The sequence below is a fragment of the Calypte anna genome, chromosome Z, assembly GCF_003957555.1.
Source record: "Calypte anna isolate BGI_N300 chromosome Z, bCalAnn1_v1.p, whole genome shotgun sequence".
NCBI lineage: Eukaryota > Metazoa > Chordata > Aves > Apodiformes > Trochilidae > Calypte > Calypte anna.
The window spans coordinates 67,424,374-67,451,793 of NC_044274.1; the positions used below are offsets into that span (position 1 = coordinate 67,424,374).

The 27,420-nt window shown below is 39.2% G+C and overlaps 1 protein-coding gene across 3 annotated transcripts in view; it reads left to right on the plus strand.

Annotated features, from left to right (window-relative positions):
- ATG10 (autophagy related 10) overlaps positions 1–27,420 on the plus strand; it is an 86,771-nt gene that overhangs the window by 46,773 nt on the left and 12,578 nt on the right. For all 3 annotated transcript variants that reach the window (XM_030467978.1, XM_030467981.1, XM_030467982.1), the window contains exons 4-5: positions 9,281–9,407; positions 17,457–17,554. In XM_030467978.1, coding sequence (XP_030323838.1) covers positions 9,281–9,407; positions 17,457–17,554 — 225 coding nt within the window. The remainder of the gene's footprint in view (positions 1–9,280; positions 9,408–17,456; positions 17,555–27,420) is intronic.

Below are 27,420 nucleotides of genomic sequence, written 5' to 3' on the forward strand. Positions count from 1 at the left end.
AATTAAGCTCCGTTGTTTATTATCTTTTTTTTAACTTTTTGTGCTTATACAACATAGGCTATGGCTATGGCTTAGATTGGCATCTCAGGTAACTTGTAAGTTGTATCATTTTGACAGATACTAACTTAAACAGTTACCAATTCCTTTTCCAAGCAGACAATTTTTAATAGGCAACTATTAAACTTACTGCAGTAAGTCTCTGTCCCATTGGCACTGCCTTTCTCTTGCTGTTCTGGGTGGGCATCAGTACAGGCATCACAGAGTGAGCAACTCCAGAGCTGCACCATCTCTGCTTCCCCTTCAGCTGCTTTTAATTGTAACCTTTAACTTCACATTCCTTGCTTCTGTAACGCCAGGTTTTGTGACAATGAGCATTTCTGTCTGTAATTTTCTCACTTGAATTACTGCTAAGCACTGTCAGTCTTGGCAGCATTTTCATATAGTTTCCCATCTGAGAAATTAATGAGGATTTGAGTTTGTCTCTTATAAAGTAAAGGTTTGTAGGCATTTGCTGTGATTCTTCACATTGATTTGTGTGGCCGAAACTGGGGTTGCTGCCTAGAGTCTCAAGGCAGAAATAACAATTAATCCTTGTTCCAAATAAAAAATAAAACTGACCTAAAATACAGCTGAACCTTTGTATTCTCATGTAGAAATTTGTAAAAATTTTTTGCCTATTATAAAGCATATTATTAAGAAGCATAAAGCCCAGTCCTAGAAGTGTTCCCATTCAAAAATAGAAAAAAAATCTCATGAATTACTACTTAACCTTGAAGCAGTCACTTTGCCCAATTGGTACAAATGCCAGATAATGACAGAGACAATATGAAAATACTTCAGCTTGGATAGTTTGCTTTTATATTTGTCTGGATGGATTAATCTGTAAGCTGTAGGGATGTGTTCACTTTGACCACCCACAACCAGTTCATCAATACTTTTCCTCAGGATAAAGGGGTGCAGAGAGTTTTCAAAGCCCATGAAAATCAGAGCAGGTCGGTATAAGTACACATTGTTGCAGTTAGTTTGCAATATTTAATGAAGTAAAAACGTTAGAATTCACACACAAGCAGTTTTATATAAATTATTTTTATCCAGACAAATATATATACTTAACCAGAAAAGGTTTTCTAACTCTGTCTCAGTGCTTCAGCCTTGCTCAGAACTAAGTCTTTCACTTCCTACATAATAAAAGGAGAAGACGTTTATTCTGGGGGAGGACAGAAGCCACCAAATTCTGCATTTTATATGTGACAGCCAGGGAAGAATGGAAAGTTATTATGAAAGAATTCCCCACCTTTATGTGAAGAAAAAAATTAACTGTTCTTATAACATGGTCCATTGCTTCTTTTGCTTGAATAGATTTTGCTTTCATTTGTGTGATAGTGGTTTTAAAGCAATGAAAAGACAAATCTAATTTCCAGCTATTAGCAGTGGTTGTTAATGCATGAGGGACTACTGCAGTTTTATATGCCGTGTCTTTTTTGGGGTGGAAGCCTTGGTTTTGGTCTTTTTTGATGCCTTAAATGACAAAAGGTTGTTTTTGTTTGTTTTAGTTGGGTTTTTTTGTTAGAAATTATAATGTTTTGTTAGTCCCTTTTGGGGGGGAGAGGTGGGAAATAGTAATTCTAATAATGATTGGGGAATAGTCATTCTAATGATTGGATGCTTAACAGTGTCATGGTCAGGGTGCAGTCAGAAGATTTTCCTTTGGGAAATGATGTATTTCAGAGATCTCTGCCTGTAGGAATCCATTGCCTGTTTACATTAACTCACCTCTGGGTTTCTGCAGTGATAGCATGGTGCCTTTTCAAAGTAACTGCACTTTTGAAAAGAATGCTCCTTGGTCATGGTATTTAGTAACATCAGCATCTAATTTAAAAGCCACCTTCTTTCTCTGTTGTTGAGGGGATGCACTTAACCAGGTTCTTCACTTGGCTAAGTGAATTTGAAGAAATCCAGGATTGTGGGAAGGTTTTTTTTTTTTTTTTAGCTGCACACAGAAAACAAATCCATCAGGTAACTATTGTTCTTTAGTATTGTTCTCATCCTCATACTGTTTTATGTGTCACTAATGATGGTGATTGTTGGTTTTCCCATATGTATATAGCCTCTCTCTATCATCTACCAACAGTCCTGGCTCACTGGGGACAACCCAGATGATTGGAAGTTGGCAGATGTCACACCAATCCACAAAAAGGGCTGGAAAGAGGACCTGGAAAACTACAGGCCCGTCAGCCTGACCTCAGTGCCTGGCAGGGTTATGGAACAGATCATCCTCAGTGCAGTCACACAGCACCTGCAGGATGGGCAAGGGATCAGACCCAGCCAGCACGGGTTTAGGAAGGGCAGGTCCTGCCTGACCAACCTGATCTCCTTTTATGATCAGGTGACCCGACTGGTGGATGAGGGGAAGGCGGTGGATGTGGTCTACCTGGATTTCAGCAAGGCCTTTGACACTGTCTCCCACAGCATTCTCCTGAAAAAACTATCAGCCCGCAGCTTGGACAGGAGCACCCTGTGCTGGGTTAGGAACTGGCTGGAGGGCCGGGCCCAGAGAGTGGTGCTGAATGGGGCTTCATCCAGTTGGCAGCTGGTCACTAGTGGTGTCCCCCAGGGATCAGTGCTGGGCCCAGTTCTGTTCAGTATCTTTATTGATGATTTAGATGAGGGGATTGAGTCCATCATCAGCAAATTCGCAGATGACACTAAGCTGGGGGGGAGTGTGGATCAGCTGGAAGGCAAGAGGGCTCTGCAGAGGGACCTGGACATACTGGAGAGTTGGGCTGATTCCAATGGGATGAGGTTCAACACGGCCAAGTGCCGGGTCCTGCACTTTGGCCACAACAACCCCATGGGGAGCTCCAGGCTGGGGACAGAGTGGCTGGAGAGCAGCCAGGCAGAAAGGGACCTGGGAGTCTGCATTGACAAGAAACTGAACATGAGCCAGCAGTGTGCCCAGGTAGCCAAGAAGGCCAATGGCATCCTGGCCTGTATCAGGAACAGCGTGGCCAGCAGGTCCAGGGAAGTGATTCTGCCCCTGTACTCAGCCCTGGTGAGGCCACACCTGGAGTCCTGTGTCCAGTTCTGGGCCACTCAGTTTAGGAAGGAGATTGAGGTGCTGGAGTGGGTCCAAAGGAGGGCAACTGGGCTGGTGAAGGGACTTGAGCACAGACCCTATGAGGAGAGGCTGAGGGAGCTGGGGGTGTTCAGCCTGGAGAAGAGGAGGCTCAGGGGAGACCTCAACACTCTCTACAACTCCCTGAAAGGAGGTTGTAGCCAGGGGGGGGTTGGTCTCTTTTCCCAGGCAACTCTCAGCAAGACAAGAGGGCATGGTCTTAAGTTGTGCCGGGGGAAGTTTAGGTTGGATATTAGAAAGAATTTCCTTACTGAGAGGGTGATCAGACATTGGAATGGGCTGCCCAGGGAAGTAGTGGATTCTCCATCCCTGGAGATATTTAAAAAGAGACTGGATGTGGTACTCAGTGCCATGGGCTGGGAACTGCAGTGGTAGTGAATCAAGGGTTGGACTTGATGATCTCTGAGGTCCCTTCCAACCCAGCCAATTCTATGATTCTGTGATTCTATGATTTCACATAAAAGGGCAGTTTAGTAATGTATATAAAAATGCTGGTGGCAAACTGGTGGCAAAAACTTGTGGCAAATACACTTGTACACTATTCCTTTTAAATTATTCAGGAAGGTGCCCACATTTCTATGCATTTTTACAGACCATGATACAGTGGGTAAGTTTGAATAGAACCTATACATTTTAGCATAGAATGAGTCTTTAACAGTGAGGAGAAGGTACTGACAGTCACATGCAAACTGAAATTCTACTCTATTAAAATAACAAAACTCTTCATGTTCTAGGCTGGATTTGAGGTTCCTGCAAGTCTTGGTTTGTTGTGGTCTTTTTTCCTTGGCATGTTGAGTTTTGCAAGGAGATTTTTTTTCTCATTTTTCTAGGCCTCCTTGCAACTTCCAAGTAATACTTTATTTTGAGACTTGAGTGCAGGCACTGTGTGTACAAAAAGTTGTTCATCCTTAACCAGGCAAGCTCGTGTCTTCTCCTGCCATCCTGTGGCTCATAATGATCTGACCTGATGTTGGGGATGAGGTTACTCAGAGGTACAGCTCTCCACCTTACCCACCAGTGTGGGTGACCACTGTGACTCCGTGCTGCCTTTTCAGTATGGAAAGGGAAGGGAAGCCGGGATCTGGAGACTCAAGGTCTGTGTAAGGGTGGGGGATGACTCAAGGCTCTGCAGGGGAGGGACCAAAACCGGCAGCAAAATGACCTGCAGAGACTAGACCTGTGGGGGCTGCAGGCAAAAAAGTGAGACACGGTCCAAATAAATGTGGAGAACACCCAGGAGGAAGAATAAAGAGCACAGATACAATCTTGCCGTGCTGCCACACCCTCCACATTAAGCTCGGCTTTAGTTCTATCTGATCAACACTGTCCTACCATTCAGTTTGCATGTTCACATCTCCCTCTTTGCCAAAGGGAAAGTGTGGAACGGGGAGGGGATCTGCTCCCTGAAAGCTCTTGTGTTTCACACGGTAGCTCGCAGTCCTCCCTGAAGAGAAACACTACGCTGGAGGAACAGCAGCACGTTTGTTTTCAGCTTTGGAGGCTGAAATGAAATTAAGTATAAATGAATTCCAAGCAATGAAATCATATTTGCTTACTAATCTGGACTGCATCTCCTTTTTCCACCACCATCCCCCCCCCAACGAAACTAGCAGTACCAGTAACTGTGCCTGCGTCACCTCTTCCTCCCTTTCCTGCTCACAGACCACTCCTGCAGGAGAATTTCCCAGGAGGCTGGCCTGCAACAAGAGGAAATAGAGGTCAAGACAGCTGGAAAAAGAGATGAGGAACATGGGAATTAGGAGAAAGACAACAGTGACTTGAGATCCAAGAGAAACGTGCCTGCTGTTCTTTAAACTGCTTCTCTTAGCTTTTCCCCAAAAAAGGGCATCAGGGCCTGCTGCTGCATTTCAGAGAGAATCTGGGCTGAGAAGGGAAGGCTGGCTCAGCTGTTCCTTACCCATTTTTATCAGGTGATTCTGTCCCTTCCCAGTTTAGCCTGTCCCTTCCCTTTCCTTTGGAGCCCTCCCTCCAAAGGTGACCTGCTATAACCCACACCTTCCTGCTGCTCCTCAGTCTTGGGACCACAGTTACTACTGAAGCATGTCAAAGCACACTATTAACTCTCTTTTACGGTCAAATTAACCTGTTACCAGGGGTTTTTAAGTTGCTTTCTTCACCAGGAGGAATAAAAATAGTAGAAATGCTTTATTTTGCCTTCAGAATGACATTTCTGTTCTATTTCTTTAAATATTTTAACATTTTAAAAGGAACAAATCAACTTAATTTGTTTAGGGGATGCCTAAAGGTTGAGAACAATTTTTTATCAATTAAATTTAGTGGTAATTCATTTATGATGGAACTAATGTAATTAATTAGGTAGTTGCTGATTATCTTTTTGCAAATACATACATTGCTTTTAAACATCTGCTCAATAGTCTATCATGATAACATAAGAAAGATTTTACATGAGAGCAATAGAGGAGCAGATGCTTCCTGATGACAATTTACCAATTTGTTTAGGAAACAGTCAGTAAATCCTGGATTCACAATTTTAGCTTGAAGCATGACAGCCATGTGAGCAAATTTGCAATGCAGAAACAAAAAATTGAGAAATCAAATCAGTTAGTAGCATTTTTAAAGTTTGCAATTCGGACTGGACCCCTTCTTTGTTAATTTTTTTAAAATGCAGCTATGTTTGTTTTGTCTTTACAAGATCTGAGCAAAATTATGGATTTGTTTTGTAATCTGTGTACATACATAAATGCTTTGCAGCAGTTTTGAAATATGAAGTTAAAATGGATTTTGGTTTTGTCTGAACTAAACCAGTAACTAAAACAACATTAGCTCAATAAGAGAAAAACAGTGTTCATAAGAAAGTGGAACAATTAATTGAAGAAGTAATTTAAACAGGACATCATAAAACCCATAAAATTAAAATTCTGTGGGGTTTTTTTCTGTAAGTTTTATATTTATGGCTTTATCAGTAGTTGGTTAAAGAGTGAAAAATAAATCTCTTCTGTTGGGCTGATACAAAACTCTGTGAGGCTGCATGGCTTTATTCAGCCATGCACAGATTTTTTAGATGTTTCAAAGATCATCTGAAATAACTGTACTTACTTTATTCATGTCATCAGCAGAGTTCATCTCATCAGCTGGAGAGATACCATCAAAACTTTCAGGCTCCAGAATGTACTTTCCCAGCACAAATACTGTGCGTTCTACTTATGGAGACTGTAAAGGAGACTGACATTGATGCTGTATCTTTTTATGTAAGAAGTCTTGAAACTGCTGTTTTCGGAGAGAAAAGGGGATTACAAGTATCCCTAAGAAGGACTCGGCTATGTGCCTTTATATGCAGATCACAAATACAGTGTGCCCGCTTGTAACAAGAAACCACAGAAACAAAGATGGGGCTATCAGGAGCATATTTTGAATAGCTGTAGAAACTTGGTGGCAGAGTGAAGTCCGTTTTGTTAGAGAATGTAGAAGAATGTCAGTTTAAAAGCTTCTTTGACCTGTGAATTCAGCTGAGTGCTTAATTTTAGAAACTGCCTAAACTATCAGTCAAAAAATTCAGGATAAGGGAAAAAAAAAAAAAAAAAGAAAGAAAAGAAAAAGAGTAAACAGCCTTCCCTTCTCTGCTGCCTCTTCTGCCATCCAACTCTTTAAAGCTTCTTGAAAGGCCACTTCTGTATAAAATAACCTTTCTCTAGAACTAATAGGATGCTTTGGTAAGTACCTCACTGTCTAGTGTCTGCCTAGTAATAGCAAAAATTCTTAACATTTTCCAGTGGCCATCTCAAGGAGAATTAAAACTAGAAAGTGCCTTGCTTTCCTTTACCTAATGCAGCAGATGAAGATGGGGTTTATTTACCAGGTGAAATCCCTGCTAACTGAGCAAATTGAATTTCTAATGCTGAAATTCTTCCTAGCTTAGTGTATTGCTTTCTGAGAACATAAGTGGAGTTCTTGTAAACAGTGTTTTCTTTAAGGACAAACAAGTTTGAGTATTTCATTCTTGAATGAGTATTGACTTCTTTTCCTAAGTGTTTGGAAGTAATAAAGAATATAGTTCCTTTATCATTCAGTCTGAAGTCACTACAAATTAGATATCAGCACATATGTAAGGGTATTGAGTAATTTTAGCCTTACATACAAAAAGCAAGAGGTAGAAGCATGGGTATACATACAGATTTTTTTCTAGAACAGTAGTATTTATTACATGAGCAGGTAGTCTCATTTCCTGAAGGAATATTTTTTAGGGCGAGGTAAGCTAATAGTCAAGTCCATATTATCTGATGAAATGTTAATATCTATAGAGCAGTGTGATTTTGATTCCAGGAGGTTGATCCAGCAGGGTTTTCTAAATTCTAATGCTGGTTCAGTTCTGAATATTGACTCCTTATGTTTCCCACCCCTACAAACCTGAAAGCCAGTCTCTTTTGCCACATGCATGCTACTGTACTACCTCTTACTGTCTCATGAAAGCACTGGAATTGGACCAGTTTTAAAGGAAGTTCAGACTACTATAATCTGTGATTTTATTTTTTTTTTATTTTATTTTATTTTTATTTTAGTATTAGTGACTCTGTATTCCACATCTCATCAGAGAGCATGATGTGTGTGAGCAGGAAAACAAGTTGCTAAGTCTGTCACATGTTTACATGGGAACTAGGAATGACATACCTGACTTTAACTGACCCATAGGGCAGATACAGTAATCATAATTGTTGTTCTGGCATGGTGTCTTTTCTTGTCATTACACATACAGTTTTTAAAACTAGCTTAACACTGAGAACACTTTCAGTGCTTTAGATACCTGCTTCCTGATAAGCTAAAACTGACCACTCCTGCAGTTATCCCAGATTTCCCAGAAACCTTATGTTCTGTAAGCATCTGTGTTTTTCTAGTTTAATGTCAAAAGATGTCTGGGCCCCAGAGTCTGGGCTCTGTCTTTGTGATCTTCTTCCATGTACCTCAGCAGCAGTAAGTCTGGGGGAAATAACTTTTATGTGGGCTATCGAAAAAAAGATTGGAAGTATTTTCTGTGCCATAACTGTTACAGCTAATCAAATCTTGTACCTCTTTATAGATTGATTCATGGGAGAGGATATGAGACAAAAATGCAAAATCTCTTTAAATGTCTTGTGTGTTAGCCTAGTGTGGTATTCAAAGGATGCTGGTTCTTCTTTTCTCTTCATTTTTCTTATTATTGTTATTTTGCTTATACAGAAACTGTAAGCCAATATTCACAGTTGCTTGGCAATATTCAAGCTGTGAAATGCACACCCAACCTGTGGGGCATTAAGGTTCCTTAGTTAATGCATGTAAATTCAGGATTTTGAAAACCAAACAAGTCCACACCCATAATGTCTGGAAAGTTTCTTCTAGCATTTAATTTTACTGGCATTATTAATTTAACGTTTCCATTTTCAGAGATGTTGAGTATTGACAGGTTTTAGGAAAGTCAAAACAACTGGGTGCTTAGCACTCTATGTATATTAATTTGGAAAGTTAGGAAATCTGTGCTGCAGCTGAGGTCTGTCTCAATGCAGTAAGTGCTATGTCCTCTGATTTATTTCAAATTTACAATAAGCCTTATTACTTTACACCTAAGACATACATTAAGAGGAAAAAAAATGTCTCAGTTTCAGATGAACTATTAGCAAAGCCAACCTCTGGCAAAAAGCCTTTAAAGAAAGTAGAACAGAGAATTTTTGATGGATAAATCTGATTTGTCATTTGGCAAATAAAACTAGATTATTTAAGGATTGCCTTTTTAAAATGTCTGTGCTGAATGTATATAGAGATGCAGCTGTATGGTCAGCGTATTGTACCAATTATTGTGCCATAAAGATTTTAGAGAGCTTTTGTCTATTATGTACAAAAGCAGCCTGTACTTGGGAAGACCTCAGTTCTGCAACTGCTCACACATAGTTCACAGTCTGTGGAAGTAAGTCTGTAAGATATCTTTGTTGGTTTTGGACTTTTCTGATCTTCCTGCCAGTATTGATCTAAAAATTCCTTCAGGAATTCAAATGAGTAATGCTGTGAAAGGGGCGATTGCTGTTACTTCTCTTCTGTATATTTATTTATTGAATTTATTACTGTAGCAGTAATTACTTTTCTCTTGATACAAATGCAAAAGTTGGTGTATTACTGTGTTCATGTTTGTCATTTTAGGAGCCTTTGGATGATTCTCAAGTAGCTGGAGTTGGTGCAACAGAAGAAGTGATTCGCTATGAATATCACGTCTTGTATTCCAGCAGCTACCAAGTACCTGTGCTTTATTTTAGGGCATGCTTTTTAGGTAAGACCAATATTCTTTTAGTTAAAGGGAAGAATAATATGTTGGATGCAATAGATGTTAAAAACACAGCTTTTGTATTAAATTGAGGAACAGATTAATGATCATATGTAATAAGAACATAAGAGATGAGACTGTTTGCCAGTGAGTTTTGTAATGCTCCAACACAGGGCTTCAGGACCTTGGAGTAGATGATATCATCTCAGCCTGAAGGAGACTGATCTTTGGCTTCTGGCATCTTGCCTGTGGTTGACTAAAACTGATGGTCATTTTTCTTGTTCTCTTCTTTAAATGAATATGTAAACTTAAAGCTGCAGGTTCGAAATTGGCTAAAAAATAAGTGGACATAATTAGAGTGCTTCAGTAGAATTCCATTTCTTTATTTGAAACCTGAATTCAAGCCACAAGACTGGGGTTAAAATATGTATGTCATTTTCTATCTGAATTTACTGCTTAAAACTAATGAAATAATACCAATAAGATATTAACCTTTTTCTCCCTATTAAAACTGGCTCTTCAAACACTAGCTGATCCTCTTTCTTCCCTAAACTATACATTTGGTTACCCCTTACTCAATTGCTATGGCCACTGCGATTTCACTCACCATCCTGTCAGGAAGGAAAGAGGAACACACAGGCTCCCTCCGAGGCCATTGTTAGTGTCATTTATTTAATCAGCAAACACAGAGTGATCACACTGCAGCACTGGCTGTGCTCTGCTCTGCTCTGTTCCTCTCTGCCCGAAGACTCTGTACCTTGGGTGGAGGGATGGAAATCTTAAAGTCATCTCGTTCAGTCTCCTGCATGGTAGCATCAGCATCTTTTGTGTTTTGAATAATCTCCTAACTTTATCTAGATAAAGATGTCTGAATGTTGCCAGTGATATCTTTTCCTTTTTAATTAAAAAGTAGCTTAAGCTGCTTTGAATGTGTTCCGTAGATTTAATCACTTTCTGTCTTATATTGTTTAATGGTTTCTAATTTTGCAGTGTTAGCATTTTAAAAGGCACTTTAGATTTAAAATTGAAGAACAAATTCTCACAGACTCCCTGGTGGAAAGATTTTAGTCTGAGGTGCAGTTTCAGAAATGGATAATTTGGGGTAAATTTTCAAACTGGGATGTAGGGAATTGGGGACATAGCTCTGCCTTTACCACCAACAGAACTCATTTCCACACATCCTGCTGCAATTTTATTTCTAGAATTATTACAGGCATTTACAAGTGTGCAGTGTTTTGCCTTTAAACTTGTTCTGTGGACAAGGAGATAAAGTTCTGCTCTAAGATACAGATAAACCTATTTGTGGTCCTGAAAAATGTCATCTTTAGCTGCATTAATAGTGCACTGTCTCTACAGAAGAGGTTGGGAGACGCTGCAGGTAGAGGAAATAGGACACTATTTCCACTGTACAGTACTTTCATATAATTAGTATTCACCATAAGCAGTTAATCACCAGAGAAGAGCTCCCAGAGACAAAACAAGTTGTTTAGCTTGTCAGCATAAGGGAATCGGAGGTGTTGAAACATGACTCCTTATAGCTGGAAGTGGATATTACAGCAGCTAGTGGATGATCTAATGCACAATCATAGTATTATGTGCCAACAGCTCCCCTTGCAGTACAAAACTGTAATTGTTCCTGCAAGTGCAATTATGTTTTAAAACACTTCTTGGGAACCTTTCACAATGGAAAACAAGGACTTTTTCTTGGTAATTTCGAAAGTCACTTGTGTTCTCCAGCATTTAACATTCTTTTTTAGCATTTAACATTCAGTGACTCTTGAAGAGAGACAGATACAACATTCTGGCAATAGTTACTCTTCCTATAATGCTTTCATCTAGTACACTGATTTTAATTATGAATAGCTTACTTTTGAAAATGAAAAACTCCCTCATCCCTGCAAGTTACTTGCCAGCCTGGACTCTGCTGTCTGAGGTCCCAGCATGGGGTTTTCAGAAATGTGCAGATGACAGTCACTTACAAGCACTTGAGATATCTGAGCAAAGTATCTTTTATCTCCTGAGCTTGCTATCAGGAAGACTTTAGGTAATGCCCTCAGATTTTTTTTCCTTTGAGGTGATATGTGGTAGGTCCCTCACCCTGTTTCTCAGGCAACTAGTACTTTTAGCTTCATTCCTCACCTGAGATAAAGAAGGAAGAATGTTCTGAGACCTACCTCCATTTCCCAGTCTAAATTCCTACCATTATTTGCAGCTTCAGCAACAGAATCAGCTCCTCACAAGCCTCTTGTGAGGTGCTCATGGTTTCCCTGCAATCCTGTCCATGCTGATCCTCATGTTAATTAGAGCTTGTTGCAGGAGGTGAGGGTGAGCTGTAACCCTTCCAGTGTTTCAACAGCCCTGCCCCATATTGCCTTCCCCAGCAGCAGAGCACCAGTTTGAATTTAAAACTCAGCTTCCTCTTTGGTGGGGTGTTAAAGGGGCCATTGCACCTCGAGGCCTGCCTCAGAAATAATGATTCTTCTCTTCAACCTGACTAAGCAATTTTTTTTGCTTTGCAATATTAATTCCCTATCTTTGTATGTTATGATAACAACTGGTGGCAGTCTGTCCAATCTGTTTTTTTCCAAATAGACTCTTTAAAGACTTTTCTAGAGCAACTGAATATTTGAGCCCAGTTTTCATTGATTTGGCCTCTCAAAGTCTCTCCTAGGAAAAAGACTGCCAGTAGATTTGCTGGGGAGATTTCCCTGTCATGTTTAGGGTGGCTTGCATCTTCAGTAGCTTGTGGCAGTGAGGACATCCATTTTTCCCTCCTCTGTGCTAGAACTTGTGCTTGAACATTATAGATCAGTTATTCCTGCAGAAAGACAAAAGTTGAATTGTATCTTTATCCTTGTTGCGGACTAAATTGGATGAAATAATTTATTTTATGGGATTAGATCTATGGAGTTGGATATGTAAGGCACTGCAAGGCAAGGATTTGAAATTTTAGTTGCAACAGAAATAAGATACTTTGCGAGACAACTCAACTTTTTTTGTAGTTTCTGGGATAGATTTACAGGGAAGATCTTGTTCTGTGCAAGGACAAATACTTCAGCTGCAAATAAGCATGATCACTCTGTCTGGAAAGATGTTGGGGAAGATCTTTTTAGGCTAGGTGTATATACTTAAGAAACATTTTCCATTCCTTCTTTATACTTCCCACATGGCATACTTTCCTAAATTCAGACCTACTGAAGTCCCAGTCTGTGTCAGGAGCTCAAGGCAGTGGTCCTGAACGCCCTAATCTAAGAGAATTAGATGTAATTTTTCCAAAATCAGTCTTATACATGCTGTACCATTCAGAAATGGAAGCCCTTCTTTATTTTCCTGGCTTCTGAGAGTACCAAATAGGTATCTGAAGAAATGCATGAACCCCTGCTGCTATCTGATGTCAGCAATTAGCCCTCTTAGAGACAGATGGTATAGGCAATTAGCCTTCCCCTTCAGTGCTGGCATCAGCCAGATGGGCTGGGCTAGGTCCAGTAAGCTTTCTTTAATCAGCAGAGTGTTTTCCCCTTTTCTTAGTTCTAAAGATGTCAAGGAACTTTGTTTTTTTACTGAACTATCATCGTCTGAAGCTGTACTTTAAAAAACCTCTTATACCAACAGTGAGGTAGCAGCAACACAATCACGATCAGAGGTGGGCACAAGCATCATTCAGGAGTTATCCTGCATATGGAGAAGAAAATGGCTTGTCTCACACTTAGTCATTTTTCCTACAAAAGTAGAGGAAGGGTCATGAGTGGTGGCTATGCACTGGAAAGAGAGAGCAGAGCTAATGAAAGTCAGTAAGTACTGCAGCCTGGTTCCTCTAGAAAACAGAAGGAATGGGATTTTCATGTTGACCTGTTCAAAATATTACTGGCTCTCTGACATGTAGAGAGATGCTAATCAGTGGTTAGAGAGAGGGAACTTGTAAGATAATGTAAATTCCTCCAGCCCTGAAGGCATGACTTTCATTCTGTGTTGGGCCTGACAGATGCATTTTCCAGCCTATAGTAATGCTTCCTGAACTCAAAAGATTGTAACCACTATGTCCTTGCTCAGAAAATTAGCTCCTCCTAAGACCATGTCCCATATGAACTGATTTTATCATGTCTTTGGACATAAACAAAAGTGAATAATTAGTATAATCAGATACTCTCCTAAGCTGTGAGGGTGTTTTTCCTTTTGCAGCAGTGGTTTCTTAAGAGTGCAAAACCCTAATATTTATTTGGAAAGTATGGCAGAAATGAAGCCTCAAAACAATTCGTGCACTGTTTCATCACAAGTGTCAAATAATCTTGAATTGGAAATCTAAGAAATTATTTAAAATCCTCAGTAAACATCAGGAAAGCAGAATACAGTGACTGAAAATTTTCTCTGAAGATGTACATGAAGTTTGTATGCCTAAAGGATTTCTGCTCTTTCCAGAAATTAAGGTGCCAAGTCAGTGGGGAGCTGCAATTGCTAAGTTTTAATGCCACACACCTTGCTCCTGTGAGGAGGCACTAAGCCATCTGATTTTTAACTTGGTTTTTTCGTGGTGACATAAACTAATTAACCCCAAGTGGACCATCAAGAAGCCTTTCTCAGGAAATCTGCTATATTGTAGGCAGTTTAAATAATACAAATCTGGAAGGATTTTTAGATAGATTGGGATAGAAATGCTGTAGTTCTTGATAACTGTTAAGGCAGATAAACTATTTAGTTCCAGCCCATAATGGAACCAGTGGCAGAAGACAGAACCCATACTTAGGTCTTCTTGACACCCATCCTTTGTCTCCTTTCTCTCAACAAAAGTCTTAGTTGGTTGCTTGTCAGGTTGTTTTGGCCTTTCTTGCTGGGTAGATGTCAAGTGTGTTGTATCAGAGTCTGCATTTCACAGAGGCTGACTTGTTGTGTGCCAGACTGGTGGCACTACAGGCATGGAGATCCAGACAAAGGCACAGTAAATCTTTCCTGATTCACAAGCAGCTATTTCCTTTCACTATCTGGAATTATTTATTGAGCTGAATTATACAAAATGTATATAATATATCCACAAACATATATCCACAAAATATATCCACAAAAAAATATGTCCAAAGGAGGGCAACCAGGCTGGTGAAAGGACTCGAGCACAGACCCTATGAGGAGAGGCTGAGGGAGCTGGGGGTGTTCAGCCTGGAGAAGAGGAGGCTCAGAGAAGACCTCATTGCTGTCTACAACTACCTGAAAGGAGGCTGTAGCGAGGTGGGAACTGGACTCTTTTCACAGACGACCTTCAACAAGACAAGAGGACACAGTCTTAAGTTGTGCCAGGGGAGGTTTAGGTTAGATATTAGAAAGAATTTCTTCACGGAGAGGGTGATCAGGCTATGGAATGGACTGCCCGGAGAGGTGGTAGATTCTCCGTCCCTGGAGACATTTAAAAAAAGACTGGATGTGGCACTCAGTGCCATGGTCTAGCAACTGCTCCAGTGGGTCAAGGGTTGGACTAGATGATCTCTGAGGTCCCTTCCAACCCGGCTAATTCTGTGATTCTGTGAAACTTCCACTTCTCCCTGCACACCTGCTCCGAGCTAGACTTGGGACAAAGCTTGGGGACAACCTGCAAGCACCTCAGCAGCTGTGCTCCTGTGGGTGGAGGATGAGTGAAGTGTACTGCTGGGGGAATCTGGAGCTTTCACTTCCCTCTGTTGCTGATGCTGCTGTTTCCTTCTTTTTCTGGCTTAACTTTTTGAGTTCAGCTCCATCAGAGGAAAGGATGGGGCAGGAAGCACAGAGGCTGCTTGGCTCTGCAAGGTGGCACACTGGCCCCATGTTGCTAGTGGCAACAGTGACAGGATGCTCTTGTCAGCTCAGCTGGGTATTGGTGGTCTTGGTGAGCTGCAGGAATGTGTAACAGGGCTGCTAAACATATTAATACTGGAAGCCTTAGGAAAAAGGGGTCTAAAAGTGCCTGAAGAGTACAGGTGTGTGTTTTGTGCAAATCTGGGAGCTTGTAAATGAAATTCATTCTCTTACAGTGTCCTAAGCAGATGACCACACAAATTGAGGAGTTTTAAAATATAGAACAGACCTCCAGCCTGATTACCTGAAATTACTCCTTCTAGCAGTCATTTTACCATCTAAATGTAGCTATTTAATTATATTTTACATTTTTATATTTTATTATTTTGTTTAAATATTGAGAAAAACCTCTTTCAATGGACTTTAAGGTCTTCACTGCACAAAAGAGGATGGGAAAACTGCCCATCTGCCCCATTTCTTTTTGTAAGGATGTTGTGGGTCCCAGCTCTGTAGCTGACACATCTGTTTTGATACTGGTAACTTCCTCTCCATGCAGCATCTGGCCAACCATCTTCTGAGCTAGTCAGTTAAGTAAGAATTTAACTGGTACAATAATTTATGGGAACCCAGTGTTTGGAAGCATGTATGAAAGCTTACTTTGTTTAAAAAACATAATTCAAATTCATTAAAAACTTAGTAGATTATATTAAAGTAGTGCAGAAAATTCAAAATGTAGGGAAATCTAAATCCAAGGATATTTCAGTATGTAGGTACATCATCAGAATGCCCAGATCAGATTTTTGCTCCTATGTGAAACATTGTAATTAGTCTATTAACTATTTAAATAATTGCTGCCTGTCATTTCGCTCATGTGAAGTCCATGAGGTGAAGACAAAACTAGATTTTAACTGTAATATGATTAGTGCTTCAATAATATTTGATAGTGTCTGTAAATTACATTAACGGTTTGAGTAATCCATTCCATGTGTATGATCTGAATTTACAAGTGTTATTATAAAAATTCACAGGTACAAAAAAAAATGTACTGAACAAAATCTAAAGAGGCAAATCGAATTTTGCCTTAAAAAATGTGTTGTTCTAGATAATATGTCTGCACTTTATCTGGATAGTCTTTGCAGGTTGAACAGAAAACAGAAAATGGCAAGTATACATGGCTTCTCATATTACCTGCACACAGATGATCTGAGCATAATTACATCCATCTGATGTTAATTTATGTCTTTATAACAGATTTCTGAGCAAATGTTAAACCATCTCCATCACATCTCTGCTATCTGCCAGCTTGGGACAGAGGGCATGATGGTCTAACAAGTCTCACATTCATGAGGATTCCACAGTATAGCTGGTTAAGATGCTGCTACCCCTTCAGATACTTTTTTTTGCCACATGCTTCTCCTCTATGCTGCTCATATAACTTCAGTGCTTTTTTTATAAATATGTGCAGAAAATAAGATAAAACAGAGGCGGTAGGCAGCTGGTGTTAATTTATATCTAAACATGATATTCAAATGTTAATTGGGTGAATAAATCTTGTTCATTTTACAGACATAAAAATGTCAGTAGAATAAAAGTATTTGTCACAGAAAAATGTTTTCTGACACCTAATAAATGCCAAGATGAAACTGCTTATGAAAGTATATCACAGCATTCTATTGTTGCTTGCTAAAAACAAATATTTGCAACAAAATGACATGCTTATTTTCTAAGTGCTTTACGGTAGTATCTTGGCATAATTCTAGCATCACAACTAAAAACTTGATGCAGAAAAGCTAAATAAATGCAGCTCCAGAAAAAAATTATGAGCATGTTGGTTACCAAAATTCAGTAAACTTTTCTTTGCAGAATTATATTCCTTAAATTTTTTCCGCTCTTTTACTATGAGTTGCATGTAATAATATGAGACAAGTTTAATAATATTATTTTGTCATTTAAAGTCTGTGTTATTCAAGTGTTGTTTTATCAAAGTTGCTTTGATTTCACACCTTGCAACTAGAAGTTGTTACTCTCAGGTGAAAAAGAAGACAGTTGAGCAGGGAATTTAAGATAGTTTCATATCTTAAATTCATATCTTAAATCTTTCATATGGCTTCAGTCAGGATTTGAGCAATGCTGTCTTGGAGTTATAGGGGCAGGGAGTGGCTCAGTGTCTCATTTTGCTGCTATTTCTTCCATTTTCTTCCAGGTAGCCAGTATTTTCAGATTTACTTTCACTACGCTGTGTGAAAAATGCAGCATGCTTAAGAGCTTTCACTGTTGGTGTTTTCTCCCCCATCCCAGATGGAAGACCTTTAACTCTGGATGAAATATGGAAAAGTGTTCATGCGTGTTACCAGGCTCGTCTGCTGGAGGGGCCCTGGGACACTATTACACAGCAGGTGAGAAACCACTGGTCCTTTACAAAACCGATGAATGCAATGCATGTCTGAATCCTCAACAGCCTTAATCCCCTCCTGGACACAAGTAAAATTTATAGAAGTCCAACTGAAGTTGTGCTGAGCCAGTGAGCAACCATAGTCCTGAATTTTGAATAACAATGGGTGTCACCATTTAATAAGACTTTTTTCCCCTTGCAAATGCTTTTCCAAAGCCAATCCTGAGAAAGTCAGGCAGTTTCTGAGTAATCATGAATTTGAGTAAATACAGAAGTAGACTTATTTATGTAAGTAAAGTATTGTAGAGCAACATTTCATAGAATGTCTGTTAATCAAATATCAACAACAACAACAAAAAGTTGTAACCTCGAATTTTAAATAGAGTTTAGGAGAAGGAGATAATAAGGAGATAAAAGAGAATCCTTAGGAGAAGGAGATAAAATTGGTCTCTCAATGAAATAAGTTATTTTTCACTAATGTCCTTAGGAATCAGTAGTCAATGAATGCCACGTTTTACAAGCAGCAGCAGATAAGTAAACTTTGGTATCACTGCCTTCTTTTGGAGCTATTCAGATGGCTTTTGTTTAAAGTGGTTTACAGCCACCAGTTCACTTCAGCAATTATTCCCAGACTTGTGATGATGGCTCTCTTAAAAACAGTCACACTTGTTTGAGGAAGATGTTCAGAGATGTGTCTGTTGCTCTGATTTCTTCCCTCAGCTCCAGGTCTCCATTGCAAGTTTGGAAAAAAAAGGAAACTCTCCAGGTGTGAACTTTTTTATCAGCAAAGTAATTATGCATCCTTTCTTCCTCTCCTTTCCTTCCTTGAATATTTGGTCTTAGCTGTTTCTAGGTACACAGTTCTATTAACAACAACAGCTGGCACAACAGGGATGTAACCTCTGCTGTGTTCTACAGGTGTTTCCTTAATTCAACTAATACAAATTAACTACAGGATGCCTATTTGTAGATGGTACTCAGTCATGTCAACACAAGCAGCGTTTATGTTTTCGCAGCCATAGACTTTTATTTATATTATAATAGCTGCCTGAAGAACTGAGCAAGCATTGGTTTTCTGATGTTTGCTGTGAGTATCTGAGTTCCAGCTGTGAGTTTGCTGATTCTTGTAATACATGCTTTTACATTAAGTATTAGGTACCTGGCTTTTCTACTGCAGAATGACAATGAGAAAATCAGGTTTTGATACAAAAATGTAGTATGGTAGCAGATAGATGATTTTCTGCACAAGAGTGTGTTGCAGTTCAGATTTTTCAGTAAAGTTTTGTGCTGTATGGCCAAAGTTTCATATTTGTAACTGTTTCTGCATAGAGAGCCAGAGGATTCAAGTAACTTTACCTTCACTGCATCCACCTTCTTGCATTCTTCCTGGACCAGTAACCCTGAGGTCACGTTAGGTATCTTTAAGGGCTGACATCTCTGGTATTTCCTTGCTGAACTGTTCTGGGCTTGTGTACTGTTTATATTCCCACCTGCAAAACTGTGCAGGAGAATCTGCCATGTGCACTCTGGAAGTGCTGTGCCTCCTCTGTGCTCATGTTATCCTGTGGCCTGAAGCCACATTCAAGCTCCTCTGTAAAAAGCAGAGTCTTTCTGTTTGTCTGAAAAGCACTGCAGGAAATGACAGCTCTGTATAGGTAATAAATCCTTATGCAATTTTACTGAGAATAAAGTGTTAACAGTATGTTTGGAATGTGTAAAATCAGAGTGGTGGAAGCCAAAAGGAAAACCAGGTCACTCCCACCCAGAGATTATTTTTGCTTCTTAAGGAACAGGAAAGTAAAACCATCCCGCATCTAATAACTAGAGATGTGTGTGAGAAACATACACACAAAAACTTGCAGAAACAGGTTTTGGGGTGGTAAAGTACTGGAGTCCTGAACATGTTGTCTCTGTGACACTTGTCCAGAGGCAGGTCAGCCAGTGTGAGTCCAGTGACAAACAGAAACCAAGATGTAAGGAAAAATATTTTGGAGAAAATAGCAAAGTTACAGCATCAAAATACCATTGAATGTAACATTCCATTAGAAAAAGGAGATTAGAAACTAAGGTGAAGTCTTTATCCACGGGTAATACAGACTGCTTCTCAAGCTGATAGCACAATACTGGAACTGCTGGCAGGTGGCAGGAGCCAGGGAAGTTCAGATCATCCATCAATTCCTCTACACAATTTGGCATAACTTTGCACTTTTCTATGCCATTTGTGTGTGTGCCTTCTCCCTGAAGACCATGTACCTGTGGCTGAAAGCCATTGGATTCCACTGACTCCAGTGAGGTTAGCAGGCTTTACATCAGTACTGAGCTTGGTCCAGAGGCCTCAGCTGTGTTCCTAGGTTGGATTATGTACTTTCCCACATGGCTGCAAGAGAGAGCCTCCATGAAAGCAGCTTTAAGAGGTCTACAGCTTTAATTTTAGATGAAAAGAGAAAGGCACCAGGCAGTGCCTGGGTGCATTTGCTTATGGCCATTCTGTCAAGTGATGAGACAAAGGAATGCCTGGTTTGTGGAAGTGTACATCTATGGAGCTGAATCAGAGCAGGGGAAAGCACAAGTGCAGTTACCAGTGTCAACATTCATATTTTCAGTTCCAGCAGCCACTAGTGCAACAAACACATCCCCTGGTAAACATGACAGATGTGAATACCAGTCCAAATATAAAACAACAATAAAAATCACTGTATTCTGAAAGAAATGACAAAAGATAATAAAACCATACTGTAAGCAGTAATGCTCTAAGCAAGGCTCAGATAAACACAAGAGTTAGGTTTTTTTCCCCTTAAATGAATCAGGGTTGTGAATTGAAATACGGAGTTTCCTCTTCCTTTTCTGCTGACCCATTTTGTTATGTGGGTTAGGCTTTGCCTGCAGGGACACGGATTGTGTAATGCAAATCACTAGGCAAACTCACCAAATCAGGCTTGAACTCTCAGTACACAAGAACAGCAGGGAGAAACCATTTAGAATTTTGCTCAAAAAATGGATAAAGATTTTAAATTCTCCATGCAGTCCACCACTAGGAAGAGAAAATTGAGATTACATCCATTCCTGCATTATGATACTTAACTTTTAACTAGAACTGTTTTTTCACTTTAATGCAATAGTTGGCATCTAGGAAGAGAAGGTCATACTGGGTTTTTTTTCCCTCTGAGAACCAGGACCTTACATTAATCATTTGAGACTTACATTCCATGTATTTTATGAAATGTGCATGCCATGCCTGGGTACAGTTTTGATGCAGCTATGCTCTATGTGGTAAAATGACTAGAATCAGGAACTGAGATAATTCCTGAACTCCAAATAATTTAGCTTTTTGGCAATTACATGGCCAAACCCAAAATTTAGGTACAATCTTTTGTGTTACATTTGATCATTGTGGAAAGTCACACTCGTTTTCAGAGAAAGCTTCTTCAAATATTTTACTGACTCGATTATTTTTGTTGCAAAAAGCAGAAGTCAGCTAGTTATTGTCTCATAAATGAATTAATATGATAAGGTTGCATAGTATTTTATGATGATAATTGATAAATGGTGATGATTTAATTGCACTTCCTCTAGTAATAATCTTAAAATGCTCAAATGAAGTTCCTGTGATTGGCTTTCTTCTGACTTAAATCTCCCTGGAGTCTTCAGTCATCCCTTTTCTACATCCGATGATAACTTGGTTTAGCTGTTTTAAATAATACAAATCAATTACAAGACACAGCTGTTTAACAAAACTTCTAAATGTTGCTGCAGGTCTCTGTGGGTATTTCCTGATGGCTTATAATGACATCAATTTAGCACACCTGGTAAGATCTGTGTGAGCTGGAAGTAGCCTAATTCTACAGTGACAGGAAAATTAAGGAGTATTTATGGATTACAGTTGCATTTCAGAACTGTTGCCAACTGTGATTTTAGCCTCTTTTTACAGACTCATAAATGGCATCGTGGACATTGCATGTGCATCCCCTGAATAGTTTACTTGTAACTTGGTGAACACTTTGAGCTTATCCTGTATTTCTCTACACATAACATCTCTTAGTTTTTTTTAATTAATAGATGTCATAAATGTATTCTGTACAAGAACCTCCCTTCCTTGTCTTTGTAGCCTTTTCTAAGCTGCAGGCAAGCAGCTTTCCTCATTTGTCCTTCAGCTGGATTTTCACATTCATCTTGGCTTAGGATGGAATCCCAGCCCTGCATTCCTCATACAACTGTGCTGTGTAACCTCCCAGGCTCCTCCAGCTGTCAGCCCTGGTATGTCTCCTGACTGCATTGCTTTTTAAAAGTATTTTTTAAGCCAGTTACCAATCATCCTTAAGAGCAAATAAGTCATCTTGATGTTTGGAAAAGAGCAGGAGAAAACACAGGTATGTCAGGTTGAAAGAAGTTGCAAATAAGATGAATGTAAAAATAATTCCAAGGGTCTTGAAGATATTTCAATTAGTAGTAGAAAACCAAAGAACATACATTCTCCAAAGACTCTATCAAATGTATCCAGCTAAAAGGAAGTTACAGTAAATAGGAAGAAAACTCTAGAAAAAGAATGATGACCTAAGTCATTGTGATAATGGATGGCAGTAAGAGAGACACATATTTCTCTCACAAATACACTGATATTCAGCAGAGGAGTCCAGTACAGTTTTAGGAAAAAATAAAGTGGCATTGTGTAAAACAGCTGAAACATAATGGCCCTTCTTAGTGTAACTGAACAGAAGATCTATGACATTAAACTCCAGATATGAAGTTACATGAGGTATGGTTAAGTAGGCAGTGGTCCAAAAGTGCTGTGGTCAAATGCTTAATGATTAAGTAATTTGAAAAGAAAAAGACACAATAGGAAAACAGCTCAAAAACAACAAGTGGGAAGAAATTTTCCTTAATTTAAAGGTGAACATATTTTACCATGTGTTAGCGCATGATTTAACAACCAGGAATTAAAAAATACCAAGGATATGTGAAGTTTATTTAATCAGTAAAGTCTGATTTTTACCTTTTATCAGTTTGGAAGTCTCTCCCAACATGAATGAGAGATGTGAAACAGCCATAATCTCCACATCCAGTTGAATCATTATTTTCTTTTGAAGGGAATGTGAATTGCTACAGGAATGATGATATAAAAGTCACGTTTTGGTGAGAGACCACAAGACCCAGTTAATTCTCAGGCAACTACTGAAATTTGTTTGAAAAAAGTAGAATATTTGTAAGATTGGAAAAAATGGGTAAAGACACTAGTATTTTTCATCCTTTGCCCTGATGGGTATTTTAAAAGTGCATACAAAGTAGAACAACTTGAATAGGAAAGTGAAGTACTCAAGCCTCTGAATACCATGTAGATCAATAATGGAACTGCTCTCCTAGGGAGTCAAGACATTAACTCTAAATCAAGCAGAAAAGAAATCTTAATCTAGGCCTCTTGTATTTCAGGTGAGTCCTCTACTTGCTTGTAGAGTAAAGGGGAGGTGTGTCTGCCGCCTTCTCTTTCTTTTTGGTGTGTTTGTGCAGGACCTGCTTTGCCAGGCATGCTCTGTGAATGCCAATGGGCTGCCTGCATTGTTCTCACAGATACAGTCTGGGAGACATACCAGGGCATAGGCCATAGATTAATCAACATTTCAAATGCAGTTGTTCATGCACATGCCCAGTGACAGGAATTTGTTGTTGTTCTTTTCTTTTTCCACTCTGAGAAACATGCATTTCAAAGGCTACAAGCTGAGTATGAATTTTATGAATTTTAAGTACAAGCCCGTGAGCATAAGTGACCAATTCCAGTTTTGATTCTTGTCACTTGTGCAAGTCTATGTCTTAGTTATTTATTTTCCTGTGTGGAAGAAAACTAGTGAGAAATTCAAGAGTTGATGGATGAACCTGATGACAGTCAGTACCAAGTACCACCAAAAATTTTGAGTGTGGTGATGTTGTAAAGCTTGACCTTCACCTGAGAAAGCAAAGTCATAAACACAATCAAGTAGGTGTCCCAAGTCTTAATCAGTGCCTAGTGGTGGTGAAATATATAATTAGATATCCAAGGAAAAAAATTAGACAACAAACCTGACCCTGACCCTTTTTAATCAAACCTGTTCAGATGCAGTTACTTCTGTTACTGTAATGTGAGTCAGAGCTGTGAGTGCAGGGCACTTCCTCCAGACAGAGGAGTGGACATGTTTCATGTATGATACCATAGAATCATAGAATGCCAGCTTGGGAGGACCTCAAGGATCATCTAGTCCAACCTTTCTAGGTAAAACTACAGTTTAAATGAGATAGACCAGCACCCTGTCAAGCTGAGTTTTAAAACTGTCCAATGTACAAGAATCTGCCACTTCCCTTGGGAGAGTATTCCAACTTTTAATTGATCTCATGGTTAAAAATTTCCCTCTGGAGTCCAATCAGAGTGTCCCCAGAAATAACTTTTCTTTTCCATGTGACTTCCTGTAAAAAGGGAGTCTCCATCTTTTTAGTAGCCTCTCTTTATGTACTGGTATATGGTAATAAGGTCTACACTAAGCCTTTTCTTCTTAAGGCTGAACAAGCCCACTTCTCTCTGGCTTTCCCCATATGGCAGGTCTTGCAGTCTTCTGGTGATTCTCGTGGCCCTTCTCTAGACCCTTTCCAGCCTGTATGCATCTTTTTATACGAATAACAATGTCTGCAAATACACTTCCTGTCAAAGTTTATTTCTTATTTGTTGTGTTTCTTCTGTTCTGTAACCTTGAATATGAATTCTTAAATATGGGGGATCATTATCGTTTGTGTGGTGGCCTATTAAAAATGTTCCACAGTGCTTCAATTCCTAGCTTAAAGGCTCACCTTCTGTAACTCTTAAAATAAGTGTGGATTTGTGGATACCAATGCTAGTCAGGTGAGGAGCAAAGGTGATTCTGCTGGCTTCTTTTTGTGCTGTTTATGTGTCTTCAGCTACAGGCTATTCAGCCCATGTTTGTGTCCTTATCTACAATGAATGAGACCATTTCCATTTACTAATATCACTTCTAGTACAAAAAGGAATGAGGTAGCAGCTCTGTCCCACAAAGTGCTGATGTTAACTTTCAGAATAGTAAGTGGTAAGAAATTCTTCTGTGTCCATTTTTTCTCAACATTCTTTTCTCAGTTTCATCTGAATGAGGTTTCCCTTCTTTCATTTGATACTTAGCAGGTAGTTGTACAGTAATTTCTCTTATTTGTCTGTTCTGTCTTAAACTACCCAAATAACAGCACAGAACTGCACTATTTGTATATTAATCTGGAATCAGTTGTTCTTCAATATCCAGGTAAGAATCTGGAAGATGTATTGTTCATAGTACTTCAATAATCCTGTCCATTACATCACTTAATTTATAGCAGTGTTAACAAAAAAATCAATAAGCATTATTTCTAAAATGTCAGGGATGTTAATGGTGTGATTTAAAAATGGAGAAAGATTCAAAACTCTGAACAGAACACATTGATATAGTGTTGTAGAGGCACATCTTGCTGAAATTGTGGTAGGAAGGATTTAAATCATTATGGCTCAGTCATCTTGAAAAATGTGTGTAGGTAGCTATTCTTAGACATACAAATCTTTCTTGCCATATTGTGGGATTTTGCTAAGTGGGGGATGCTGTGTACAGTGTATCTTAACAGAAGGTTGCTAAGATCACTCTTAAATCATTTTGAGTCATATCAACAGTTGTTATGGATCCCCTACTAATATTTTTGGAAAATAATTAGTACAATTTCCTGAGGAGAGGGAGTCTTACCAGTAAAGATTGGAGAGTTCTTTCATGGGCAAAACCTTAAGAATGGGTGGGTATTTATCTGCAACTAAAATTCTCTGTGGTGTATTGAACCTCTGTGGTTTAAACCAAGCAGTTGTGTTGCACAAGTTACCAAATAGACTTTATTTTAAAACTAAGCATTAATTACTTACGTGTAGCTGCCCTACAGTTTAATCATACTTTCCCAGTAAGACTTTATGGACATAAACCTAGTGCAGCTGATTTCATAGAAGGAAAAGACCAAACAGTGGACTAACACTAAATAATGTAGGGTAAATATGGAAGCTTAATGGATAGTTACATGCTGAGATAAAAACCAGTAGGAGGATGCTTGCTGGTTCCTGGGGCACAGTTCAGGAAAGACTTTGAAGGCCTGGTGCTGTTTCTACTTAATTGATCAGTTATTCTGAAATGAAGTTTCAATAGTATTTTCCACACAGATTAATTAATCGAATTAATTACAGTGTAATAGTATCGATTCTCTTGATTATTTTCTACTTCTATAGAAAAACTGTTTCAGTGCTACAGACTGTGTTTACAAATAATTTATCTACCAGTGGCTTTGCTTCCACAGAGCTTCCCTAGCAGAGTTTTTGTGGAAAAGGTTGTAATAGCATGTTCTCTCCCTGGGCTGCTGTTACCCTGCAGTGACCTCTGACAATTCACTACTAGAATGAAGGTGGTTACTGAATATTTGCACTTATGGAACGATTTTGTGAAAGATTTTAAAATACACAACAAATTGATTGCACAGTATGAAAGAAGTAGGTATCATAGATAACACATTCGACTCCATTTGAAAGGCAACTGGAATGTTTACAAGGTGTTGAAAACTCTGTAGCAATTTCCATTTTGGTTTTCTGCAGCAAAGGCTTTTGGTCAAGCCCTTTGGCAGATTTTTATTTTAATAAAAAAATCGTTACAAGTGTCATTTAAATGGTAGTTAGTATCCATGTTAACAGAAAGCAATATATGCCTAAGCACCTGTGCTCTCAAGTTGTGAAAGCAGATGGTATCAGCAGTTCAAAACCATTTAGACAAATTCATGAAATCACTTGTCCATAAATGGATGCAAAATTACCAGGCAGGAATGTGTCCTCCATCATCCTTCATACAGCAGTTATGCTGGAGAAGTACAAGGGGAGTGAACTACAGAAAGAGGCCAGCCTCTTGTCCTCCCAAAATAACCTTTCTAACTGCTGCTGCTGGAGACAGGATGCTGTGCTAGATGGACTATAGGTTCATTCCAATCAGACACTTCTTAGATTATTTTTTAAGGCACTTTCAAAAAAGAAAGTGAACTCATCCAGTTCAGCCAAGGAGATAATTTACCTCATGTACTCAGGTTTGTAAATGAAGCTGTATACAATCTCCAGGAACACCTAAAGCTGAAGGCCAACCAGAGCCCCCTTTTGGCTCTTTTTTTGTGTATTTTATTTCTGATTGCATAGCAACCCGAATCAAGTACAAGGAGAGAGACCACCAAAAATCCCCCTGAAGAGTGGGAACTATGGCTTCTATAGAAACGATGTGTTAAAACTTCCATAAGCTGTAGCTCTTCTCTGGTCTCAGAGGAGAAAGAGCTCAGCATTTCAGTCCTGTGTTGACCACAGTGATGTGATCAAAGTCTGTTACTGCTTTCATCAAAGCACTTAGCTGCAGTCTTGAAAAGGGCACTTCAGCCTTGCAGCTGCAATGTCCTTTTGGCATTTACTGCTGCCCATCTGTGTCATGCCAGCATGTGCTGTTCTGGTGGTTGCTCATCCCTGTTAAATCTCTGACTACCATATTTCTTGTAGAGATCTGTGAGTACCTTGGGCAAACTTCTGGCAGAGCTGGCTTTTGGGTAGTACAAAGTTTGTAGCATTATATTGAGCTTGTCAAGACAATTACCATGAGTATTGACAGTCCTACTGTGTCCATGTACAATGCTGGATTTTCAGTTCCAGTAGTGATTCAGAATACTTTATCCAACAAATGTTGTTTCAACTTAAAGGTAATATAAGATGCTTTGACTGCAGGGGGAAAGCATCAGCTGCCATAGGGAGAGATGAGGAACACAGAAAATCTTCCCTTAGACAGAACTAAAAATGGTGTTAAGTCACACTTCTATACA